This window comes from Oncorhynchus kisutch, unplaced genomic scaffold (genome assembly GCF_002021735.2).
Source record: "Oncorhynchus kisutch isolate 150728-3 unplaced genomic scaffold, Okis_V2 Okis06b-Okis10b_hom, whole genome shotgun sequence".
Classification (NCBI taxonomy): Eukaryota; Metazoa; Chordata; class Actinopteri; order Salmoniformes; family Salmonidae; genus Oncorhynchus; species Oncorhynchus kisutch.
In genome coordinates, this window is record NW_022261983.1 from 11342674 (window position 1) to 11366437 (window position 23764).

The window sequence follows — 23764 nt, forward strand, 5'->3', positions numbered from 1 at the left end:
TCACTAACTAAACCTATACTGTATGGGCTGGCTTCCCGGACCTAGATGAAGACAAGTACAGAGTTAAAATGTAAGTCAAATAGAAAATCCACTGGTTAAAATAGTTTTAGTCCTGGAATAGGCTCAATCAGGTCTGGGAAAGGCATCCATATGTATGTTGTAATATTCAGACATGTATTATACCTGAACAAGCATAACTAACCAGAGATAGAGGGTGAAGGAGCACTGGGGGAGCCATAGCCGTAGTCGTTGACCCCAATGACCCGGAAGTCATAAGTAACCCCTTCTCTCAGCATGTCCAGGTTCAGTGTGTATGATGTCACTTCCTTTGGAATGTCTTTGATGAGGATATCCCACAGTCCTTCATCTAGAGGGGAGCAGGAAATACAGAGTGTTTGATTGAGCCTGCCTGGAGTCCCAGAAGGGTGGGTTTTGCACTTTCACACTATTCCAACTGGTTCCATTGGTTCCACTGGTTCCATTGGTTCCATTGGGTTCCACTGGTTCCATTGGTTCCATTGGTTCAGTTACACCAGGAAAGCCTACGGTCTAATATCTAATATCTAATATCCCCTGGACTCACCAGAGGGCCTGGCCTCAATGACGTAGCGTGTAATGGGAGCTCGGCCTGGGTCTCCACTGGTCCAGTGTAGGGTGAGGGCCGTGCCGTACCGGGAGATAAAGGGTTCACCTGGAGGGCCTGGGGCTCCTGGAGGAGAGGGGTGGGGAGAGGAGGGGAGGATGGGGGAGGGGTGGGGAGAGGAGGGGGGGATGGGGGAGGGGAGGATGGGGGAGGGGAGGATGGGGGAGGGGAGGATGGGGGAGGGGAGGGGAGAAAAGGGGATGGCAGGGATAGGAGAGGGGGAGAGGGGTGGGGAGAGGAGTGGATGGGTAGGGAGAGGAGAGGAGGGAAGGGGAGAGGAGGGGTAGAGTGGGAAGAGGAGGGGATGGGTAGGGAGAGGAGAGGAGAGGAGGGAAGGGGAGAGGAGGGGTGGAGTGGGGAGAGGAGGGGATGGGTAGGGAGAGGAGAGGAGAGGAGGGAAGGGGAGAGGAGGGGTGGAGTGGGGAGAGGAGGGGATGGGTAGGGAGAGGAGAGGAGGGAAGGGGAGAGGAGGGGTGGAGTGGGGAGAGGAGGGGAGGGGAGATGAGGGGAACAGGACAGATATGTACATTCTGTAATTCGACAAACAGAGCATTGACAAAGCCAGCAGTAGGGAGAAAACCTTTTAAAACTATTTTAAACAGGGAGGTACTAGCTGAACTTGTCCAATAAGAACACAGACCTTCATTTTCTGTTGCAAAACATCTCGCTACAGTGTTCCCTACTGAACACAACCTATGACCAGCCAGGCTACCTTCTCCTGGTCCGGTAGTGATGTTAGCTGGACCAGAGATACTGTGTTACCTACCTTCTCCTGGTCCGGTAGTGATGTTAGCTGGACCAGAGATACTGTGTTACCTACCTTCTCCTGGTCCGGTAGTGATGTTAGCTGGACCAGAGATACTGTGTTACATACCTTCTCCTGGTCCAGTAGTGATGTTAGCTGGACCAGAGATACTGTGCTTACATACCTTCCCCTGGTAGCGGGACCAGAGATACTGTGTTATATACCTTCTCCTGGTCCAGTAGTGATGTTAGCCTCCACCTCCGGCCCGTAGGTGAGGGTCTTGGCCCGGATCCTGAAGTTATAGGTCACCCCATCAGCCAGGTCCTTAATCTTCATCCACAGGGGGGTGCTGCCCTTCACGTCCACTGTGACTATCTTACTAACACCTGGAGTGGAGTAGAGAGGAGAGGAGTCAGTATAGAGATACAGGCTGGAGATACTGGAGGCTAGAAGCTACACCACCTCCCTACTGACAGTTCATGGTAGCATCTTTCCACCTCCCTACTGACAGTTCATGGTAGCACCTTTCCACCTCCCTACTGACAGTTCATGGTAGCATCTTTCCACCTCCATACTGACAGTTCATGGTAGCACCTTTCCACCTCCCTACTGACAGTTCATGGTAGCATCTTTCCACCTCCCTACTGACAGTTCATGGTATATAAGCATGAGTGTCCCCTCCAGATAAACAGACCTATCACTGCACCCCTCCAGATAGAGAGACATGTTCCTCCACCATCCCAGACCCTGCTGTGCCTCTTTCCCTCCCACATGGCTGACTGCTCTAGGGGCCAGATAGAAGCCATTAGTGGCCAACAGGCCAGGGACCACAGAGGTTCTCTACCTCCCATTCCCAAACCCCCACCCCTGTCTGTTCCTAATTACTACGGAATCTGGAGACCCAACCACACATACCAGCTATTAGCTGGGTTTTCTCTCAACAGGAGAGAGAGGAGGTTGTAAACAAGCTGACTGCATGTGGCCCCAGGGCCGGCCTAGAACTACCCAGCTGTAACAGATTAGGACACCAATCTAAGACCATGGCGGCGGTGATGCTAGCCTATGACTGTAAATCATCCCACGGACTGATAGTAAACTATCTAGCTATCTGGGTAGTTTAAAGGCCTAACAAAGTAACTAACAGCCTTCCAGCCTTCCAGGCTCCAGAGGTTCTCACCGTCCATGGGTGTGTGAGTGTGTGTGTGTGTCTGTTTGTCTGTGTGTGCATGTTTGCTTGCGTGCGTGCGTGTGTGTGTGTGCATAAGTTCATGTGTGTGTGTGTTTTCTCACTATCAACACTGTGTGTGTGTTTGTTTCTCACCATCCATGAGACTGTGTGTGTGCGCATGCGTTCATGTGTGTGTGTGTGTGTTTTCTCACTATAAACACACGCGTGTGTGTGCACATGCATTCATGTGTGTGTGTGTGTTTTCTCACTATCAACACGTGTGTGTGTGTGTGTCTCACCATCAACAGGTGTGCAGGGCTCGTAGACCAGGCGGTAGCCCTCAATGATGCCGTTGGCCTGGCCTGGTTCTCCCCACGACATGTTGACTGACGTGGTGGTCAGCTCACTGAAGTGGAGGAAGCTGGGTCTGCTGGGGGCTGGAGAGGAGGAAGAGGGGGAGGGAGGGGGAAAGGGAAGGAGGGAGAGGGAGAAGAGAGGGGGGAGATAGAGAGGGAAAGAGGGAAACAGGAGAGGGAGAGGAGAGGGAGAGAGAGAGCCATGGTTAGGGAAGGACACTTAGGCTGGCGCACCAGGTCCTGTCAGGTCCTAGATCACATGACAACTCCCTCCATCCGGGATATGCTGTTGTACAAATCAAACACACTACTGAAAGCCTTATCTGGAAAGCCACTATGTGATTGAGTTTAGTCCATATCCTGGCAGTCTGCTTCATTCATCAAAGTCATTATACTGAAGCAATACTAGTATTATACTTGGGGACTGGGACAGATACAATCATCTATTCATCCCCTGACCTTCTGGAAGTCATGTGAGAATCCTGCATTAAATTGCCAAGGCTTTGGGTTGGCTCCTCTCCCAGTTACCCTGCAGAGCAGAGAGGAGCGGGGAGCCAGAATATTCTGTGGTCTTTCTGTTTTAGCTCCAGAGCCCTGCAGAGCAGAGAGGAGCGAGGAGCCAGAATATTCTGTGGTCTCCTCAGTACTTCATCCCCTCTGCCTCTCTCTGCAATGTCACAGTCCTTCAAGAGGCCGGGTGACCAGCTTGGCTGCGGGAAACACCAGAGGAATTCATTCTGTAAACTGATTCCCCTCTAGAACCCACAGAGGAGGGTTTTAGTGTGTTTGTCTGCAGGGGGGTGACTGACTGAACACAGGCCTCTTTGTGTGTGTCAGTAGTGTGGCAGGACGTGGGTCAGAACAACCCAATCCACATGTGTCCCCATCACTCTACAGTACCAGGGTTGAATGGCGAGGACACGGTTACTGAGATTTACTTACATCTGGATTCTCTACGGCCTTCTCTCTGGGATGATGACTCATCAACGCTCAGGGTGGGGACCGACAGCCCATGTCTGTTTACTGCTGTCTACATCTGGATTCTCTACAGCCTTCTCTCTGGCATGATGACTCATCAACGCTCAGGGTGGGGACCGACAGCCCATGTCTGTTTACTGCTGTCTACATCTGGATTCTCTACGGCCTTCTCTCTGGGATGATGACTCATCAACGCTCAGGGTGGGGACCGACAGCCCATGTCTGTTTACTGCTGTCTACATCTGGATTCTCTACGGCCTTCTCTCTGGGATGATGACTCATCAACGCTCAGGGTGGGGACCGACAGCCCATGTCTGTTTACTGCTGTCTACATCTGGATTCTCTACGGCCTTCTCTCTGGCATGATGACTCATCAACGCTCAGGGTGGGGACCGACAGCCCATGTCTGTTTACTGCTGTCTACATCTGGATTCTCTACGGCCTTCTCTCTGGGATGATGACTCATCAACGTTCAGGGTGGGGACCGACAGCCCATGTCTGTTTACTGCTGTCTACATCTGGATTCTCTACGGCCTTCTCTCTGGCATGATGACTCATCAACGCTCAGGGTGGGGACCGACAGCCCATGTCTGTTTACTGCTGTCTACATCTGGATTCTCTACGGCCTTCTCTCTGGGATGATGACTCATCAACGTTCAGGGTGGGGACCGACAGCCCATGTCTGTTTACTGCTGTCTACATCTGGATTCTCTACGGCCTTCTCTCTGGGATGATGACTCATCAACGCTCAGGGTGGGGACCGACAGCCCATGTCTGTTTACTGCTGTCTACATCTGGATTCTCTACGGCCTTCTCTCTGGGATGATGACTCATCAACGCTCAGGGTGGGGACCGACAGCCCATGTCTGTTTACTGCTGTCTACATCTGGATTCTCTACGGCCTTCTCTCTGGGATGATGACTCATCAACGCTCAGGGTGGGGACCGACAGCCCATGTCTGTTTACTGCTGTCTACATCTGGATTCTCTACGGCCTTCTCTCTGGCATGATGACTCATCAACGCTCAGGGTGGGGACCGACAGCCCATGTCTGTTTACTGCTGTCTACATCTGGATTCTCTACGGCCTTCTCTCTGGGATGATGACTCATCAACGCTCAGGGTGGGGACCGACAGCCCATGTCTGTTTACTGCTGTCTACATCTGGATTCTCTACGGCCTTCTCTCTGGGATGATGACTCATCAACGCTCAGGGTGGGGACCGACAGCCCATGTCTGTTTACTGCTGTCTACATCTGGATTCTCTACAGCCTTCTCTCTGGCATGATGACTCATCAACGCTCAGGGTGGGGACCGACAGCCCATGTCTGTTTACTGCTGTCTACATCTGGATTCTCTACGGCCTTCTCTCTGGCATGATGACTCATCAACGCTCAGGGTGGGGACCGACAGCCCATGTCTGTTTACTGCTGTCTACATCTGGATTCTCTACGGCCTTCTCTCTGGGATGATGACTCATCAACGCTCAGGGTGGGGACCGACAGCCCATGTCTGTTTACTGCTGTCTACATCTGGATTCTCTACGGCCTTCTCTCTGGCATGATGACTCATCAACGCTCAGGGTGGGGACCGACAGCCCATGTCAGTACGTAGACCTATCATCTCACGGTAACGTTTTGTTCTTGTGACAGGTAGGCAGGTCTACATTTGCTGCAGCAGAGCCGACAGTAATATAATGACCATGTCTAATCATCTCCATCTGGCTTTCAGGGGTCAGATTATTTTTCAATTGTAAAGATGTTATTTTTTTTTGCAGCTGCAGTTTTAAAACCCTCCTATAGAGTTGCTTTAGATCAGTGTACAAGACAGCACACTCTCACTGTCTTTCACTCTCAACCAATTCCATTCAGCATCTAAAATACACAATCCTGTTCTAGATTGATATATAGGCCCATATATAGATGGCCTAGCCTATGTCTTTCAGGAAATACATTTAGCCTGATATGTAGCTAATGAATGATGGGTGATGTAACTTATAGCCTCGGAGTCTTGCGCAAAACGCACACACCTGTGCTCCGCTGGCCTCTCCTTAAAAAACGCTCCTTACTGTAGCTCTTGGAGTCCCATACAGGAAAAACTAGCTTGCTGGACATCATTTTGTAGCATTTCTTATACCAACAGACTAAAATTAGAGGGACGCAAAACTCTTGTTTGCTGAATGTTAAATACAGCAGCCAGTAGAACTCACTGGTAGTCTGAAAGAAGAACAGCCAGTAGAACTCACTGGTAGTCTGAAAGAAGAACAGCCAGTAGAACTCACTGGTAGTCTGAAAGAAGAACAGCCAGTAGAACTCACTGGTAGTCTGAAAGAAGAACAGCCAGTAGAACTCACTGGTAGTCTGAAAGAAGAACAGCCAGTAGAACTCACTGGTAGTCTGAAAGAAGAACAGCCAGTAGAACTCACTGGTAGTCTGAAAGAAGAACAGCCAGTAGAACTCACTGGTAGTCTGAAAGAAGAACAGCCAGTAGAACTCACTGGTAGTCTGAAAGAAGAGCAGCCAGTAGAACTCACTGGTAGTCTGAAAGAAGAACAGCCAGTAGAACTCACTGGTAGTCTGAAAGAAGAACAGCCAGTAGAACTCACTGGTAGTCTGAAAGAAGAACAGCCAGTAGAACTCACTGGTAGTCTGAAAGAAGAACAGCCAGTAGAACTCACTGGTAGTCTGAAAGAAGAACAGCCAGTAGAACTCACTGGTAGTCTGAAAGAAGAGCAGCCAGTAGAACTCACTGGTAGTCTGAAAGGAGAACAGCCAGTAGAACTCACTGGTAGTCTGAAAGAAGAGCAGCCAGTAGAACTCACTGGTAGTCTGAAAGAAGAACAGCCAGTAGAACTCACTGGTAGTCTGAAAGAAGAACAGCCAGTAGAACTCACTGGTAGTCTGAAAGAAGCACAGCCAGTAGAACTCACTGGTAGTCTGAAAGAAGAACAGCCAGTAGAACTCACTGGTAGTCTGAAAGAAGAACAGCCAGTAGAACTCACTGGTAGTCTGAAAGAAGAACAGCCAGTAGAACTCACTGGTAGTCTGAAAGAAGAACAGCCAGTAGAACTCACTGGTAGTCTGAAAGAAGAACAGCCAGTAGAACTCACTGGTAGTCTGAAAGAAGAACAGCCAGTAGAACTCACTGGTAGTCTGAAAGAAGAACAGCCAGTAGAACTCACTGGTAGTCTGAAAGAAGAACAGCCAGTAGAACTCACTGGTAGTCTGAAAGAAGAACAGCCAGTAGAACTCACTGGTAGTCTGAAAGAAGAACAGCCAGTAGAACTCACTGGTAGTCTGAAAGAAGAACAGCCAGTAGAACTCACTGGTAGTCTGAAAGAAGAACAGCCAGTAGAACTCACTGGTAGTCTGAAAGAAGAACAGCCAGTAGAACTCACTGGTAGTCTGAAAGAAGAACAGCCAGTAGAACTCACTGGTAGTCTGAAAGAAGAACAGCCAGTAGAACTCACTGGTAGTCTGAAAGAAGAACAGCCAGTAGAACTCACTGGTAGTCTGAAAGAAGAACAGCCAGTAGAACTCACTGGTAGTCTGAAAGAAGAACAGCCAGTAGAACTCACTGGTAGTCTGAAAGAAGAGCAGCCAGTAGAACTCACTGGTAGTCTGAAAGAAGAACAGCCAGTAGAACTCACTGGTAGTCTGAAAGAAGAACAGCCAGTAGAACTCACTGGTAGTCTGAAAGAAGAACAGCCAGTAGAACTCACTGGTAGTCTGAAAGAAGGGCAGCCAGTAGAACTCACTGGTAGTCTGAAAGAAGAGTGAACGTGCGATGGCGGTAGGCTGTAGTAGTTATTTATTCAGACCCATAACCAACCATTCATTCTTGGTGAAGAGAAGTGAAAGCCCTCTGCATCTCATTCTAGTCCTGCATTATTCAAGGATGTGATTAGAATGATGAAGATGAGGACAACGAAATGTGTTTTATTTAACTGTTGAAAGCGAGAGAGAGAAAGAGGAGGAAGGCTAATAACATTAAATATTATGAAAGGTATATATGCGTCAGCCTACTAATTATACAAATAGGCCCTACTATATTTAACATTTAAAATCTAATTCGCTAGCCTATACTTGGAACTTTGTAGTCTGCATGTTCTGCACCAGAACCACATGTTCTCTCCCTGCTTTGTCTTGGTTTGAACGAAGCGCGTAATTCCAGTCTATATAATACATTATAATACATCACAGTACAGTAATACAGTATAATACAATACAGTACAGTAATACAGTATAATACAATACAGTACAGTAATACAGTATAATACAATACAGTACAGTAATACAGTATAATACAATACAGTACAGTAATATAGTATAATACAATACAGTACAGTAATACAGTATAATACAATGCAGTACAGTAATACAGTATAATACAATACAGTACAGTAATACAGTATAATACAATACAGTACAGTAATACAGTATAATACATCACAGTACAGTAATACAGTATAATACATCACAGTACAGTAATACAGTATAATACATCACAGTACAGTAATACATTATAATACATCACAGTACAGTAATACAGTATAATACATCACAGTACAGTAATACATTATAATACATCACAGTACAGTAATACATTATAATACATCACAGTACAGTAATACAGTATAATACATCACAGTACAGTAATACAGTATAATACATCACAGTACAGTAATACATTATAATACATCACAGTACAGTAATACAGTATAATACATCACAGTACAGTAATACATTATAATACATCACAGTACAGTAATACAGTATAATACAATACAGTACAGTAATACAGTTCACACTCAAAAATATTAGCCTACTGGAGCTAGTTTCATGTATTTACCCAAGAGAGCACATAGCCAGCTACATCTATTGGCTTTTTATTTTTTATCAAATACAGACAGAATATTCTTCATATGCTTTTGAATAAATGTCCGGTTTTGGCAGGAAATACCGGGTTACCCAGGAGAAAAATACTAGGAAAAATACTGGGAAAATATTCAACCCTATACAGTACCATCCTCCTCCTCTTCCTCTATATTGCCATCAGGCTTCCATTCCACCCCTGTGATTTCCCCATGAAAACGTTAGTAGTAGCTGTCAAATCCTCATCAATAAGACTCTTCCCCCCCCCCACACACCCCCTTGACTCTTAGTTCCCATATCCTGGGTCCAAACTTGTTGCATATATGCGTCACGTTCTGACCTTAGTTCCTTTGTTATGTCTTTGTGTTAGTTTGGTCAGGGCGTGAGTTGGGGTGGGTAGTCTATGTTCTTTATTATGTCTTTGTGTTAGTTTGGTCAGGGTGTGAGTTGGGGTGGGTAGTCTATGTTCTTTATTATGTCTTTGTGTTAGTTTGGTCAGGGTGTGAGTTGGGGTGGGTAGTCTATGTTCTTTATTATGTCTTTGTGTTAGTTTGGTCAGGGTGTGAGTTGGGGTGGGTAGTCTATGTTCTTTATTATGTCTTTGTGTTAGTTTGGTCAGGGTGTGAGTTGGGGTGGGTAGTCTATGTTCTTTATTATGTCTTTGTGTTAGTTTGGTTAGGGGCGTGTGTTGGGGTGGGTAGTCTATGTTCTTTATTATGTCTTTGTGTTAGTTTGGTTAGGGGCGTGTGTTGGGGTGGGTAGTCTATGTTCTTTATTATGTCTTTGTGTTAGTTTGGTTAGGGGCGTGTGTTGGGGTGGGTAGTCTATGTTCTTTATTATGTCTTTGTGTTAGTTTGGTTAGGGGCGTGTGTTGGGGTGGGTAGTCTATGTTCTTTATTATGTCTTTGTGTTAGTTTGGTCAGGGGCGTGTGTTGGGGTGGGTAGTCTATGTTCTTTATTATGTCTTTGTGTTAGTTTGGTTAGGGGCGTGTGTTGGGGTGGGTAGTCTATGTTCTTTATTATGTCTTTGTGTTAGTTTGGTTAGGGGCGTGTGTTGGGGTGGGTAGTCTATGTTCTTTATTATGTCTTTGTGTTAGTTTGGTCAGGGTGTGAGTTGGGGTGGGTAGTCTATGTTCTTTATTATGTCTTTGTGTTAGGTTGGTCAGGGTGTGTGTTGGGGTGGGTAGTCTATGTTCTTTATTATGTCTTTGTGTTAGTTTGGTCAGGGTGTGAGTTGGGGTGGGTAGTCTATGTTCTTTATTATGTCTTTGTGTTAGTTTGGTCAGGGTGTGAGTTGGGGTGGGTAGTCTATGTTCTTTATTATGTCTTTGTGTTAGTTTGGTCAGGGTGTGAGTTGGGGTGGGTAGTCTATGTTCTTTTTTCTATGTAGTGTTTCTGTGTTTGGCCTTTATGGTTCTCAATCAGAGGCAGGTGTCGTTCGTTGTCTCTGATTGAGAATCATACTTAGGTAGTCTGTTTTCCCTATTTTAGTTGTGGGTGATTGTTTTCTGTCTCTGTGTCGTCACCAGACAGAACTGTTTCATTTCCGTTCGTTCTCCTTGCTATTTTGTTTTTTGTGTTCAGTGTTAATAAATATCAACATGGACACGTTCCACGCTGCATATTGGTCCGATCCTTCATGCTCTTCGTCAGAGGAAGACAAATCTCGTTACAATATGTCCTATTTACTATTAGGGAAGGGGACAACATTGACGGTTACACAATCTGTAGTGTGCAGTACGTGTCCCTGGTGCTGAATACCAGTGACTCAAGCTGACAGCTCTCATCCGTTTCTCCTGTAGTTCAAACTGAACTGGGACATGAGGACAGAGAGGGCACAGGGTCCTGAGAATATCCTTCAAACTGAACTGGGACATGAGGACAGAGAGGGTACAGGGTCCTGAGAATATCCTTCAAACTGAACTGACTTGAGGACAGAGAGGGCACAGGGTCCTGAGAATATCCTTCAAACTGAACTGACTTGAGGACAGAGAGGGCACAGGGTCCTGAGGATATCCTTCAGACAGACAGACAGACAGACGCAGACAGACAGACGGGAGTAGCACAGTTAAGGTACAGATAGTTACACCGTGTGTAGTGCGTTCTACTGAGAACCACTGAGTCAGAGCTGAAAGCTCTCATCTGTTTCTCATGCAGTGCACTACTGTGGCAGGGAACAGAGTCCTGAGCATATCCTATAAACGGGCACTTGAGAACATTGTAACAGTGAGTGGGAGAGAGGGAGATAGAAAGGGACAGAAGAAGAGGGAGCCTAATGGTGGTGGGTAGCACAGATACAGTAGTAGATGTGATGCAGTGCTGTTGGTCAGCTTCCTACTCTTACTGTAACTCTGTACTGTCCTATTGACTGGCTCTAACCCAGTCGCTTTGGCTTAGAGCTCACATGCTTGTTGAGACCGCCCTCTGGTGGGTAATTGAAGGATACCACATATACTGTAGGTGGTGTGTCTGTGTGTGTCAGTGTGCATGTGTGTGTGTGTTAGTGTGTCCTTTACCGGCCTGCTGTACGTGTGTGTGTGTGTGTGTGTATGGCTCTTACCAGCCTGTTGTGTTCGGCCCCTGGTCGGGGGACTCCGGGGTCCGTCCCCTGCTGCGTTGAAGGCTGCTACACTGATCATGTATGTGGTATAGCCAGTCAGGTTCTTAATCTTGACCCCTAGCTCTGGGAGGAACATGGTACGCAGTCTCTCTGTCTCATTCTGCAGCTGGAACTCCCAGAAGTAGATCTAGAATACATGAGGAAGGGTCAGAGGTTGTTTTCAGATAGAGCTATAATACATGATGAAGGGTCAGAGGTTATATTCACATTCTATCAGTTGTTTCACTTTCATCTATGGCTTAGCATGTTGCCTGATGTGTGTGTGTGTGTGTGTGTGTGTGTGTGTGTACTACAGACCCACATGTTCTACAGTATACTATACTACAGTATGGTATACTACAGACCCACATGTTCTACAGTATGCTATACTACAGTATGGTATACTACAGACCCACATGTTCTACAGTATGCTATACTACAGTATGGTATACTACAGACCCACATGTTCTACAGTATGCTATACTACAGTATGGTATACTACAGACCCACATGTTCTACAGTATGCTATACTACAGTATGGTATACTACAGACCCACATGTTCTACAGTATGCTATACTACAGTATGGTATACTATAGACCCACATGTTCTACAGTATGCTATACTACAGTATGGTATACTACAGACCCACATGTTCTACAGTATGCTATACTACAGTATGTTATACTTCAGTTTGGTATACTACAGTAAGGTATACTACAGACCCACATGTTCTACAGTATGCTATACTACAGTATGGTATACTACAGACCCACATGTTCTACAGTATGCTATACTACAGTATGGTATACTATAGACCCACATGTTCTACAGTATGCTATACTACAGTATGGTATACTACAGACCCACATGTTCTACAGTATGCTCTACTACAGTATGGTATACTACAGACTCACATGTACTACAGTATGCTATACTACAGTATGGTATACTACAGACCCACATGTTCTACAGTATGCTATACTACAGTATGGTATACTACAGACCCACATGTTCTACAGTATGCTATACTACAGTATGGCATACTACAGACCCACATGTTCTACAGTATGCTATACTACAGTATGGTATACTACAGACCCACATGTTCTACAGTATGCTATACTACAGTAAGGTATACTACAGACCCACATGTTCTACAGTATGCTATACTACAGTATGGTATACTATGGTATGGTATACTACAGACCCACATGTTCTACAGTATGGTATACTACGGTACAGTATACCACAGACCCACATGTTCTACAGTATGGTATACTACAGTTTGGTATACTACAGTATGGTATACTACAGACCCACATGTCCCACAGTATGCTATACTACAGTTTGGTATACTACAGTAAGGTATACTACAGACCCACATGTTCTACAGCATGCTATACTACAGTATGGTATACTACAGTATGGTATACTACAGTATGTTATACTTCAGTTTGGTATACTACAGTATGGTATACTACAGTATGGTATACTACAGTATGTTATACTTCAGTTTGGTATACTACAGTACGGTATACTACAGACCCACATGCTCTACAGTATGCTATACTACAGTATGCTATACTACAGTATACTACAGACCCACATGCTCTACAGTGTGGTATACTACAGACCCACATGAACTACAGTATGCTATACTACAGTATGGTATACTACAGTATGCTATACTACAGACCCACATGTTAGAAGTGGTTCAGGTTAAGTGATTGCCCAGATTGTGATCCTCACCTTGTACCCCTGTATGTCTCCATTCTGAGAGTCAAGAGGAGGCGGGCTCCATGTGACATCCAGCTGGGTGGCTGTTGATGATTGGATGGTCACAGATTGGGGCGGGGCTGTTGGAACTGGAGTGGAGTGGAGGGGTAAACATTCAATAGTGATAGTGATATTGGTCAGACCAGGTCCAATTCATATGTCAAATACCTTTAAATAGGTAAGCTGTGCTTGGGTTCGTTTTCCCAGAACAGTGGAACCACTAAGGACAATAAAGTTGATCTCATCATCGCTTCTTTACCTGCCTCTCCTACAAACACTTCCTGTGGCGTGCTGGTAGGCCCCTCTCCCACGGCGTTGTACACACTTAGGCGGATCTCATAACGCTTGTGTTTACTCAAGTCTGTGGGGGGAGAAACACAGAAAGAGTTATTCGGCCTGGGAGGACCATCCAACAGCAGTGGCACAGCTCATACAACTATATGAGCTGAAGGAAAAGCAGAGAGGTAACGTGAAGAGGTCAAAGGTCAGGACACAACCTGATGAGGAAGAGGTAAAACAACACCATGACAGGATGGTTCAATATTAAGACAGATGAGGAAGAGCAGAGATGTGGGATGTTGGCAAGGCAGACAGAGAGAGAGAGACAGAGGAGGCTGCTGAGGGGAGGACGGCTGATTGTCAGGCAGACAGAGAGAGAGAGACAGAGGAGGCTGCTGAGGGGAGGATGGCTGATTGTCAGGCAGACAGAGAGAGAGAGACAGAGGAGGCTGCTGAGGGGAGGACGGCTGATTGTCAGGCAGACAGAGAGAGAGAGACAGAGGAGGCTGCTGAGGGGAGGATGGCTGATTGTCAGGCAGACAGAGAGAGAGAGACAGAGGAGGCTGCTGAGGGGAGGATGGCTGATTGTCAGGCAGACATAGAGAGAGAGACAGAGGAGGCTGCTGAGGGGAGGACGGCTGATTGTCAGGCAGACAGAGAGAGAGAGACAGAGGAGGCTGCTGAGGGGAGGATGGCTGATTGTCAGGCAGACAGAGAGAGAGAGACAGAGGAGGCTGCTGAGGGGAGGATGGCTGATTGTCAGGCAGACAGAGAGAGAGAGACAGAGGAGGCTGCTGAGGGGAGGATGGCTAATTGTCAGGCAGACAGAGAGAGAGAGACAGAGGAGGCTGCTGAGGGGAGGATGGCTGATTGTCAGGCAGACAGAGAGAGAGACAGAGGAGGCTGCTGAGGGGAGGATGGCTGATTGTCAGGCAGACAGAGAGAGAGAGAGACAGAGGAGGCTGCTGAGGGGAGGACGGCTGATTGTCAGGCAGACAGAGAGAGAGAGACAGAGGAGGCTGCTGAGGGGAGGATGGCTGATTGTCAGGCAGACAGAGAGAGAGAGACAGAGGAGGCTGCTGAGGGGAGGATGGCTGATTGTCAGGCAGACAGAGAGAGAGAGACAGAGGAGGCTGCTGAGGGGAGGATGGCTGATTGTCAGGCAGACAGAGAGAGAGAGACAGAGGAGGCTGCTGAGGGGAGGATGGCTGATTGTCAGGCAGACAGAGAGAGAGAGACAGAGGAGGCTGCTGAGGTGAGGACGGCTGATTGTCAGGCAGACAGAGAGAGAGAGACAGAGGAGGCTGCTGAGGGGAGGACGGCTGATTGTCAGGCAGACAGAGAGAGAGAGACAGAGGAGGCTGCTGAGGGGAGGATGGCTGATTGTCAGGCAGACAGAGAGAGAGAGACAGAGGAGGCTGCTGAGGGGAGGATGGCTGATTGTCAGGCAGACAGAGAGAGAGAGACAGAGGAGGCTGCTGAGGGGAGGACGGCTCATCATAAGGGCCAGAACGGAGCGAATGGAAACATGTGTCTGATGTACTTGATACCATTCCACTAATTCTGCTCCAGTCATTACCACGAGCCCCTCCTCCCCACCAGCCTCCTGTGATACAGTGGACTTACTATCAAGCTCGTACTGGGTGAGCGAGGACTCGCTCAGGTTCCTCACACTGTAGGGGGCTAGAGGGTGACGGACCAGGGTGGGAGGAGGGGTGAGGGAGGAGGGAGGACAGAACACAGGGAGTCAGGGCAGCCACCATAAAGAGGCAGAGAGAGGGGGAGGAGAGAGAGGGGGAGGAGAGAGAGAGAGGGGGGGAGGAGAGAGAGAGGTAGGAGAGAGAGGCGGAGGAGAGGGGGAGGAGAGGGAGGAGAGAGAGAGGGGGGAGGAGAGAGCGGGAGTAGAGAGAGAGAGAGAGGGAGGAGAAAGAGGGAGCAGACTGATGTTATGTCTTCATGGTAACGTGTGAACAGAGTAGACCCACAGTCACCCAAAGGCTGAGCTGAGGAAAAGTTTAAGGAAACAAACAGAGGTCAGAGGTCAACTCACCGGTGAGCTCGGCCCAGTTGGAGGCGGGGCTGTTGATGGTTCGTATGGTGAAGCTACGGAGGCGGTCGTATTGTAACTCCCGGTATCGTACCCTGAACCCCAGCAGGACCCCGTTTATCTGCTTCTCAGCAGGCGGCTGGAAGGGGGATCCATCACATTTATTTATAAAGACCTTTTAATATCCACGGTCCTACATCAACAAAGTGTTTTACAGTAAACCCAGCCTAGACCACCAGACTTAAAAACAACACAAGGAAACTATCTAGAAGAGAGAAAACTGCACTTTACAAATGTACCGCTTACCTCCCATCGGACCAGCACCGACGTGGTGGTGTGGGGTGTAACAGAGAGGATTGTGGGAGCTTTGTCTGGGGCTGTGTGGAGACAGATATAGGGGTATCGTTGAACTGGTGGACTGTATAAATATACACACACACACACACACACAGTAGGGCTATTGTGTCAACAAGCACAAGCAGTGTGATTCTCTGACGCTCAGTATGAGAAAGAGAGAGAGACATCAATGAGAGACAGCAATCAGAGAGACAGAAATGGAGGACTGTCTGTCTCCCAGTACAGTGGAGTGACTAGACACAGGTCTCATGAGGATAACCCATCAAAAACAGAATTGAATCAACATGAACCTGGGTTCAAATAGTTGGCAGTTTGGCTCAATGAAACCAACGGAATAGTTCCTCATTTGAAAAACTATCTGGCACTACAAGCAGACTTAAACAAACTCTCAAAACCCTGTCCATCTGGCACTACAGGCAGACTTAAACTCTCAAAACTCTGTCCATCTGGCACTACAGGCAGACTTAAGCAAACTCTCAAAACCCTGTCCATCTGGCACTACAGGCAGACTTAAGCAAACTCTCAAAACCCTGTCCATCTGGCACTACAGGCAGACTTAAACAAACTCTCAAAACCCTGTCCATCTGGCACCACAGGCAGACTTAAGCAAACTCTCAAAACCCTGTCCATCTGGCACTACAGGCAGACTTAAGCAAACTCTCAAAACCCTGTCCATCTGGCACTACAAGCAGACTTAAACAAACTCTCAAAACCCTGTCCATCTGGCACTACAGGCAGACTTAAGCAAACTCTCAAAACCCTGTCCATCTGGCACTACAAGCAGACTTAAACAAACTCTCAAAACCCTGTCCATCTGGCACTACAGGCAGACTTAAACAAACTCTCAAAACCCTGTCCATCTGGCACTACAGGCAGACTTAAACAAACTCTCAAAACCCTGTCCATCTGGCACCACAGGCAGACTTAAGCAAACTCTCAAAACCCTGTCCATCTGGCACTACAGGCAGACTTAAGCAAACTCTCAAAACCCTGTCCATCTGGCACTACAAGCAGACTTAAACAAACTCTCAAAACCCTGTCCATCTGGCACTACAGGCAGACTTAAGCAAACTCTCAAAACCCTGTCCATCTGGCACTACAAGCAGACTTAAACAAACTCTCAAAACCCTGAACATCTGGCACTACAAGCAGACTTAAACAAACTCTCAAAACCCTGAACATCTGGCACTACAAGCAGACTTAAACAAACTCTCAAAACCCTGTCCATCTGGCACTACAGGCAGACTTAAACAAACAAAAAATATTTACAAGATTTGAAAAAGGTTTGGGAAAGCGAGTTTGCAGGGCTACGGAGTCAGTCAGTCTCATTTCCATGATGTCCTTACCGTCCTGCAGTGTGGTGACAGCCTCACTCTCCTGGCTGTACTCACTGTCCCCGATGTCGTTGGTGGCTTTCACTCTGAACTGGTAGGAGGTGAACGGCTTGAGGCTGGCAGGAGAGAATGTCCCCTATCAGTTCACTTGTCTTCAACCTAGAGTTATCCTAGACATACTAGATAGTGTGGTAACACTGTGTTTAAAGGCTGCCTACACAAACACATTCATAACCCTACATAATACATTCATAACCCCACATAACACATTCATAACCCTACATAACACATTCATAACCCCACATAACACATTCATAACTCTACATAAACACATTCATAACCCTACATAAACACATTCATAACCCTACATAACACATTCATAACCCTACATAACACATTCATAACCCTACATAACACATTCATAACCCTACATAACACATTCATAACCCTACATAACACATTCATAACCCTACATAACACATTCATAACCCCACATAACACATTCATAACCCCACATAACACATTCGTAACCTCACATAACACATTCATAACCCTACATAACACATTCATAATGCTACATAACACATTCATAACCCTACATAACACATTCATAATGCTACATAACACATTCATAACCCTACATAACACATTCATAACCCTACATAACACATTCATAACCCTACATAACACATTCATAACCCTACATAACACATTCATAACCCTACATAACACATTCATAACCCTACATAACACATTCATAACCCTACATTACACATTCATAACCCTACATAACACATTCATAACCCTACATAACACATTCATAACCCTACATAACACATTCATAACCCCACATAACACATTCATAACCCCACATAACACATTCGTAACCTCACATAACACATTCATAACCCTACATAACACATTCATAATGCTACATAACACATTCATAACCCTACATAACACATTCATAATGCTACATAACACATTCATAACCCTACATAACACATTCATAACCCTACATAACACATTCATAACCCTACATAAACACATTCATAACCCTACATAAACACATTCATAACCCTACATAACACATTCATAACCCTACATAACACATTCATAACCCTACATAAACACATTCATAACCCTACATAACACATTCATAACCCCACATAACACATTCATAACCTCACATAAACACAGTCCTTTAAATGTGAATAAGGTCTCTCTGCCCTCTGACCTGCACTAGACAGGGTACTAGGTATTGTGCTTTGTGCTAGGTAGTGCATTAGTGAGGGTGCTAGGTAGGGTACTAGGTAGGGTGTGTACTGTACCTGTCCACTATGTAGGAGCTGGCCTCGTGGTTGACCGATGCAGAGTGGACAGTCCAGTTACTGTCTGGTAGCTCTCTGTACTGCACCGTGTAGTATCGGACAGGTGACAGGCCGTCGCTACCTGGTTCCCATGACAACATCACGCTGCGTGCCTGCACGTCCTCCTGGGGCACTGTGGGACGGCTGGCTGGCTGAGGCCGCGCTGAGGGGGCGGGGCAAACACACACTGTCAATCACCGTTCCCATACATAACCTCAATGACGGTAATAAATCAGTAAATCAGTAAATCAATGAATTAATAAATAGATGCAAATAAATACAAATATAAATAAATAAACACATGAATTAAATAAACACATGAAAACACAAATAATATGTCAAATAATAAATAAAATAAGTAAATAATTGAAGGCTACATTATGTTTGCACTATTTCATCCCCAGTCGGGTCAGTACCTACCTCTCTTCTCTGTCGTGACCACCAGGGCCTCTGCAGCTTCTCCCCAGCCCTATTTCATCCCCAGTCGGGTCAGTACCTACCTCTCTTCTCTGTCGTGACCACCAGGGCCTCTACTGTCTCCCCCCCAGCACTATTTCCTCCCCAGTCGGGTCAGTACCTACCTCTCTTCTCTGTCGTGACCACCAGGGCCTCTACTGTCTCCCCCCCAGCCCTATTTCCTCCCCAGTCGGGTCAGTACCTACCTCTCTTCTCTGTCGTGACCACCAGGGCCTCTACAGCCTCCCCCCCAGCACTATTTCCTCCCCAGTCGGGTCAGTACCTACCTCTCTTCTCTGTCGTGACCACCAGGGCCTCTACAGCCTCCCCCCCAGCACTATTTCCTCCCCAGTCGGGTCAGTACCTACCTCTCTTCTCTGTCGTGACCACCAGGGCCTCTACAGCCTCCCCCCCAGCACTATTTCCTCCCCAGTCGGGTCAGTACCTACCTCTCTTCTCTGTCGTGACCACCAGGGCCTCTACAGCCTCCTCCCCAGCACTATTTCCTCCCCAGTCGGGTCAGTACCTACCTCTCTTCTCTGTCGTGACCACCAGGGCCTCTACAGCCTCCCCCCCAGCACTATTTCCTCCCCAGTCGGGTCAGTACCTACCTCTCTTCTCTGTCGTGACCACCAGGGCCTCTACAGCCTCCTCCCCAGCACTATTTCCTCCCCAGTCGGGTCAGTACCTACCTCTCTTCTCTGTCGTGACCACCAGGGCCTCTACAGCCTCCCCCCCAGCACTATTTCCTCCCCAGTCGGGTCAGTACCTACCTCTCTTCTCTGTCGTGACCACCAGGGCCTCTACTGTCTCCCCCCCAGCACTATTTCCTCCCCAGTCGGGTCAGTACCTACCTCTCTTCTCTGTCGTGACCACCAGGGCCTCTACTGTCTCCCCCCCAGCACTATTTCCTCCCCAGTCGGGTCAGTACCTACCTCTCTTCTCTGTCGTGACCACCAGGGCCTCTACAGCCTCCCCCCCAGCACTATTTCCTCCCCAGTTGGGTCAGTACCTACCTCTCTTCTCTGTCGTGACCACCAGGGCCTCTACTGTCTCCCCCCCAGCACTATTTCCTCCCCAGTCGGGTCAGTACCTACCTCTCTTCTCTGTCGTGACCACCAGGGCCTCTACTGTCTCCCCCCCAGCACTATTTCCTCCCCAGTCGGGTCAGTACCTACCTCTCTTCTCTGTCGTGACCACCAGGGCCTCTACTGTCTCCCCCCCAGCACTATTTCCTCCCCAGTCGGGTCAGTACCTACCTCTCTTCTCTGTCGTGACCACCAGGGCCTCTACAGTCTCCCCCCCAGCACTATGTCCTCCCCAGTCGGGTCAGTACCTACCTCTCTTCTCTGTCGTGACCACCAGGGCCTCTACAGCCTCCCCCCCAGCACTATTTCCTCCCCAGTCGGGTCAGTACCTACCTCTCTTCTCTGTCGTGACCACCAGGGCCTCTGCAGCTTCTCCCCAGCCCTATTTCCTCCCCAGTTGGGTCAGTACCTACCTCTCTTCTCTGTCGTGACCACCAGGGCCTCTGCAGCTTCTCCCCAGCCCTATTTCCTCCCCAGTCGGGTCAGTACCTACCTCTCTTCTCTGTCGTGACCACCAGGGCCTCTACTGTCTCCCCCCCATCACTATTTCCTCCCCAGTCGGGTCAGTACCTACCTCTCTTCTCTGTCGTGACCACCAGGGCCTCTGCAGCTTCTCCCCAGCCCTATTTCCTCCCCAGTCGGGTCAGTACCTACCTCTCTTCTCTGTAGTGACCTTCAGGGCCTCTACAGCCTCCCCCCCAGCACTATTTCCTCCCCAGTCGGGTCAGTACCTACCTCTCTTCTCTGTCGTGACCACCAGGGCCTCTACAGCCTCCCCCCCAGCACTATTTCCTCCCCAGTTGTGTCAGTACCTACCTCTCTTCTCTGTCGTGACCACCAGGGCCTCTACAGTCTCCCCCCCAGCACTATTTCCTCCCCAGTCGGGTCAGTACCTACCTCTCTTCTCTGTCGTGACCACCAGGGCCTCTGCAGCTTCTCCCCAGCCCTATTTCCTCCCCAGTAGGGTCAGTACCTACCTCTCTTCTCTGTAGTGACCTTCAGGGCCTCTACAGCCTCCCCCCCAGCACTATTTCCTCCCCAGTCGGGTCAGTACCTACCTCTCTTCTCTGTCGTGAGCACCAGGGCCTCTACAGCCTCCCCCCCAGCACTATTTCCTCCCCAGTTGTGTCAGTACCTACCTCTCTTCTCTGTCGTGACCACCAGGGCCTCTACAGTCTCCCCCCCAGCACTATTTCCTCCCCAGTCGGGTCAGTACCTACCTCTCTTCTCTGTCGTGACCACCAGGGCCTCTACAGTCTCCCCCCCAGCACTATTTCCTCCCCAGTCGGGTCAGTACCTACCTCTCTTCTCTGTCGTGACGTTCAGGGCCTCTACAGCCTCCCCCCCAGCACTATTTCCTCCCCAGTCGGGTCAGTACCTACCTCTCTTCTCTGTCGTGACCACCAGGGCCTCTGCAGCATCTCCCCAGCCCTATTTCTTCCCCAGTCGGGTCAGTACCTACCTCTCTTCTCTGTCGTGACCTTCAGGGCCTCTACAGCCTCCCGCCCAGCCCTATTTCCTCCCCAGTCGGGTCAGTACCTACCTCTCTTCTCTGTCGTGACCTTCAGGGCCTCTACAGCCTCCCCCCCAGCCCTATTTCCTCCCCAGTCGGGTCAGTACCTACCTCTCTTCTCTGTCGTGACCACCAGGGCCTCTACAGCCTCCCCCCCAGCACTATTTCCTCCCCAGTTGGGTCAGTACCTACCTCTCTTCTCTGTCGTGACCTTCGGGGCCTCTACAGTCTCCCCCCCAGCACTATTTCCTCCCCAGTTGGGTCAGTACCTACCTCTCTTCTCTGTCGTGACCACCTGGCCTCTACAGCCTCCCCCCCAGCACTATTTCCTCCCCAGTTGGGTCAGTACCTACCTCTCTTCTCTGTCGTGACCTTCGGGGCCTCTACAGTCTCCCCCCCATCACTATTTCCTCCCCAGTCGGGTCAGTACCTACCTCTCTTCTCTGTCGTGACCACCTGGCCTCTGCAGCTTCTCCCCAGCCCTATTTCCTCCCCAGTCGGGTCAGTACCTACCTCTCTTCTCTGTAGTGACCTTCAGGGCCTCTACAGCCTCCCCCCAGGCACTATTTCCACCCCAGTCGGGTCAGTACCTACCTCTCTTCTCTGTCGTGACCACCAGGGCCTCTACAGCCTCCCCCCCAGCACTATTTCCTCCCCAGCTGGGTCAGTACCTACCTCTCTTCTCTGTCGTGACCACCAGGGCCTCTACAGCCTCCCTCCCAGCACTATTTCCTCCCCAGTTGTGTCAGTACCTACCTCTCTTCTCTGTCGTGACCACCAGGGCCTCTACAGTCTCCCCCCCAGCACTATTTCCTCCCCAGTCGGGTCAGTACCTACCTCTCTTCTCTGTCGTGACCACCAGGGCCTCTACAGTCTCCCCCCCAGCACTATTTCCTCCCCAGTCGGGTCAGTACCTACCTCTCTTCTCTGTCGTGACGTTCAGGGCCTCTACAGCCTCCCCCCCAGCACTATTTCCTCCCCAGTCGGGTCAGTACCTACCTCTCTTCTCTGTCGTGACCACCAGGGCCTCTGCAGCTTCTCCCCAGCCCTATTTCCTCCCCAGTCGGGTCAGTACCTACCTCTCTTCTCTGTCGTGACCTTCAGGGCCTCTACAGCCTCCCGCCCAGCCCTATTTCCTCCCCAGTCGGGTCAGTACCTACCTCTCTTCTCTGTCGTGACCTTCAGGGCCTCTACAGCCTCCCCCCCAGCCCTATTTCCTCCCCAGTCGGGTCAGTACCTACCTCTCTTCTCTGTCGTGACCACCAGGGCCTCTACAGCCTCCCCCCCAGCACTATTTCCTCCCCAGTTGGGTCAGTACCTACCTCTCTTCTCTGTCGTGACCTTCGGGGCCTCTACAGTCTCCCCCCCAGCACTATTTCCTCCCCAGTTGGGTCAGTACCTACCTCTCTTCTCTGTCGTGACCACCAGGGCCTCTACAGTCTCCCCCCCATCACTATTTCCTCCCCAGTCGGGTCAGTACCTACCTCTCTTCTCTGTCGTGACCACCTGGCCTCTGCAGCTTCTCCCCAGCCCTATTTCCTCCCCAGTCGGGTCAGTACCTACCTCTCTTCTCTGTAGTGACCTTCAGGGCCTCTACAGCCTCCCCCCAGGCACTATTTCCACCCCAGTCGGGTCAGTACCTACCTCTCTTCTCTGTCGTGACCACCAGGGCCTCTACAGCCTCCCCCCCAGCACTATTTCCTCCCCAGCTGGGTCAGTACCTACCTCTCTTCTCTGTCGTGACCACCAGGGCCTCTACAGCCTCCCCCCCAGCACTATTTCCTCCCCAGTTGGGTCAGTACCTACCTCTCTTCTCTGTCGTGACCACCAGGGCCTCTACAGTCTCCCCCCAGCACTATTTCCTCCCCAGTCGGGTCAGTACCTACCTCTCTTCTCTGTCGTGACCACCAGTGCCTCTACAGCCTCCCCCCCAGCACTATTTCCTCCCCAGTCGGGTCAGTACCTACCTCTCTTCTCTGTCGTGACGTTCAGGGCCTCTACAGGCTCCCCCCAGCACTATTTCCTCCCCAGTCGGGTCAGTACCTACCTCTCTTCTCTGTCGTGACCACCAGGGCCTCTGCAGCTTCTCCCCAGCCCTATTTCATCCCCAGTCGGGTCAGTACCTACCTCTCTTCTCTGTCGTGACCACCAGGGCCTCTACAGCCTCCCCCCCAGCACTAT

General features: G+C 49.0%; 1 protein-coding gene across 1 annotated transcript in view; it reads right to left on the minus strand.

Moving 5' to 3' along the window:
- The window catches only part of LOC116359871 (protein sidekick-2-like), a 66689-nt gene that overhangs the window by 29805 nt on the left and 13120 nt on the right, over positions 1-23764 (minus strand). The window contains exons 15-26 of the mRNA XM_031813744.1: positions 18488-18689; positions 17169-17272; positions 15772-15842; positions 15469-15604; positions 15045-15101; positions 13399-13500; positions 13113-13228; positions 11323-11509; positions 2856-2993; positions 1613-1774; positions 584-709; positions 203-367 (exon numbers count right to left, since the gene is read on the minus strand). Of these exons, the coding sequence (XP_031669604.1) occupies positions 203-367; positions 584-709; positions 1613-1774; positions 2856-2993; positions 11323-11509; positions 13113-13228; positions 13399-13500; positions 15045-15101; positions 15469-15604; positions 15772-15842; positions 17169-17272; positions 18488-18689 (1566 nt within the window). The remainder of the gene's footprint in view (positions 1-202; positions 368-583; positions 710-1612; positions 1775-2855; positions 2994-11322; positions 11510-13112; positions 13229-13398; positions 13501-15044; positions 15102-15468; positions 15605-15771; positions 15843-17168; positions 17273-18487; positions 18690-23764) is intronic.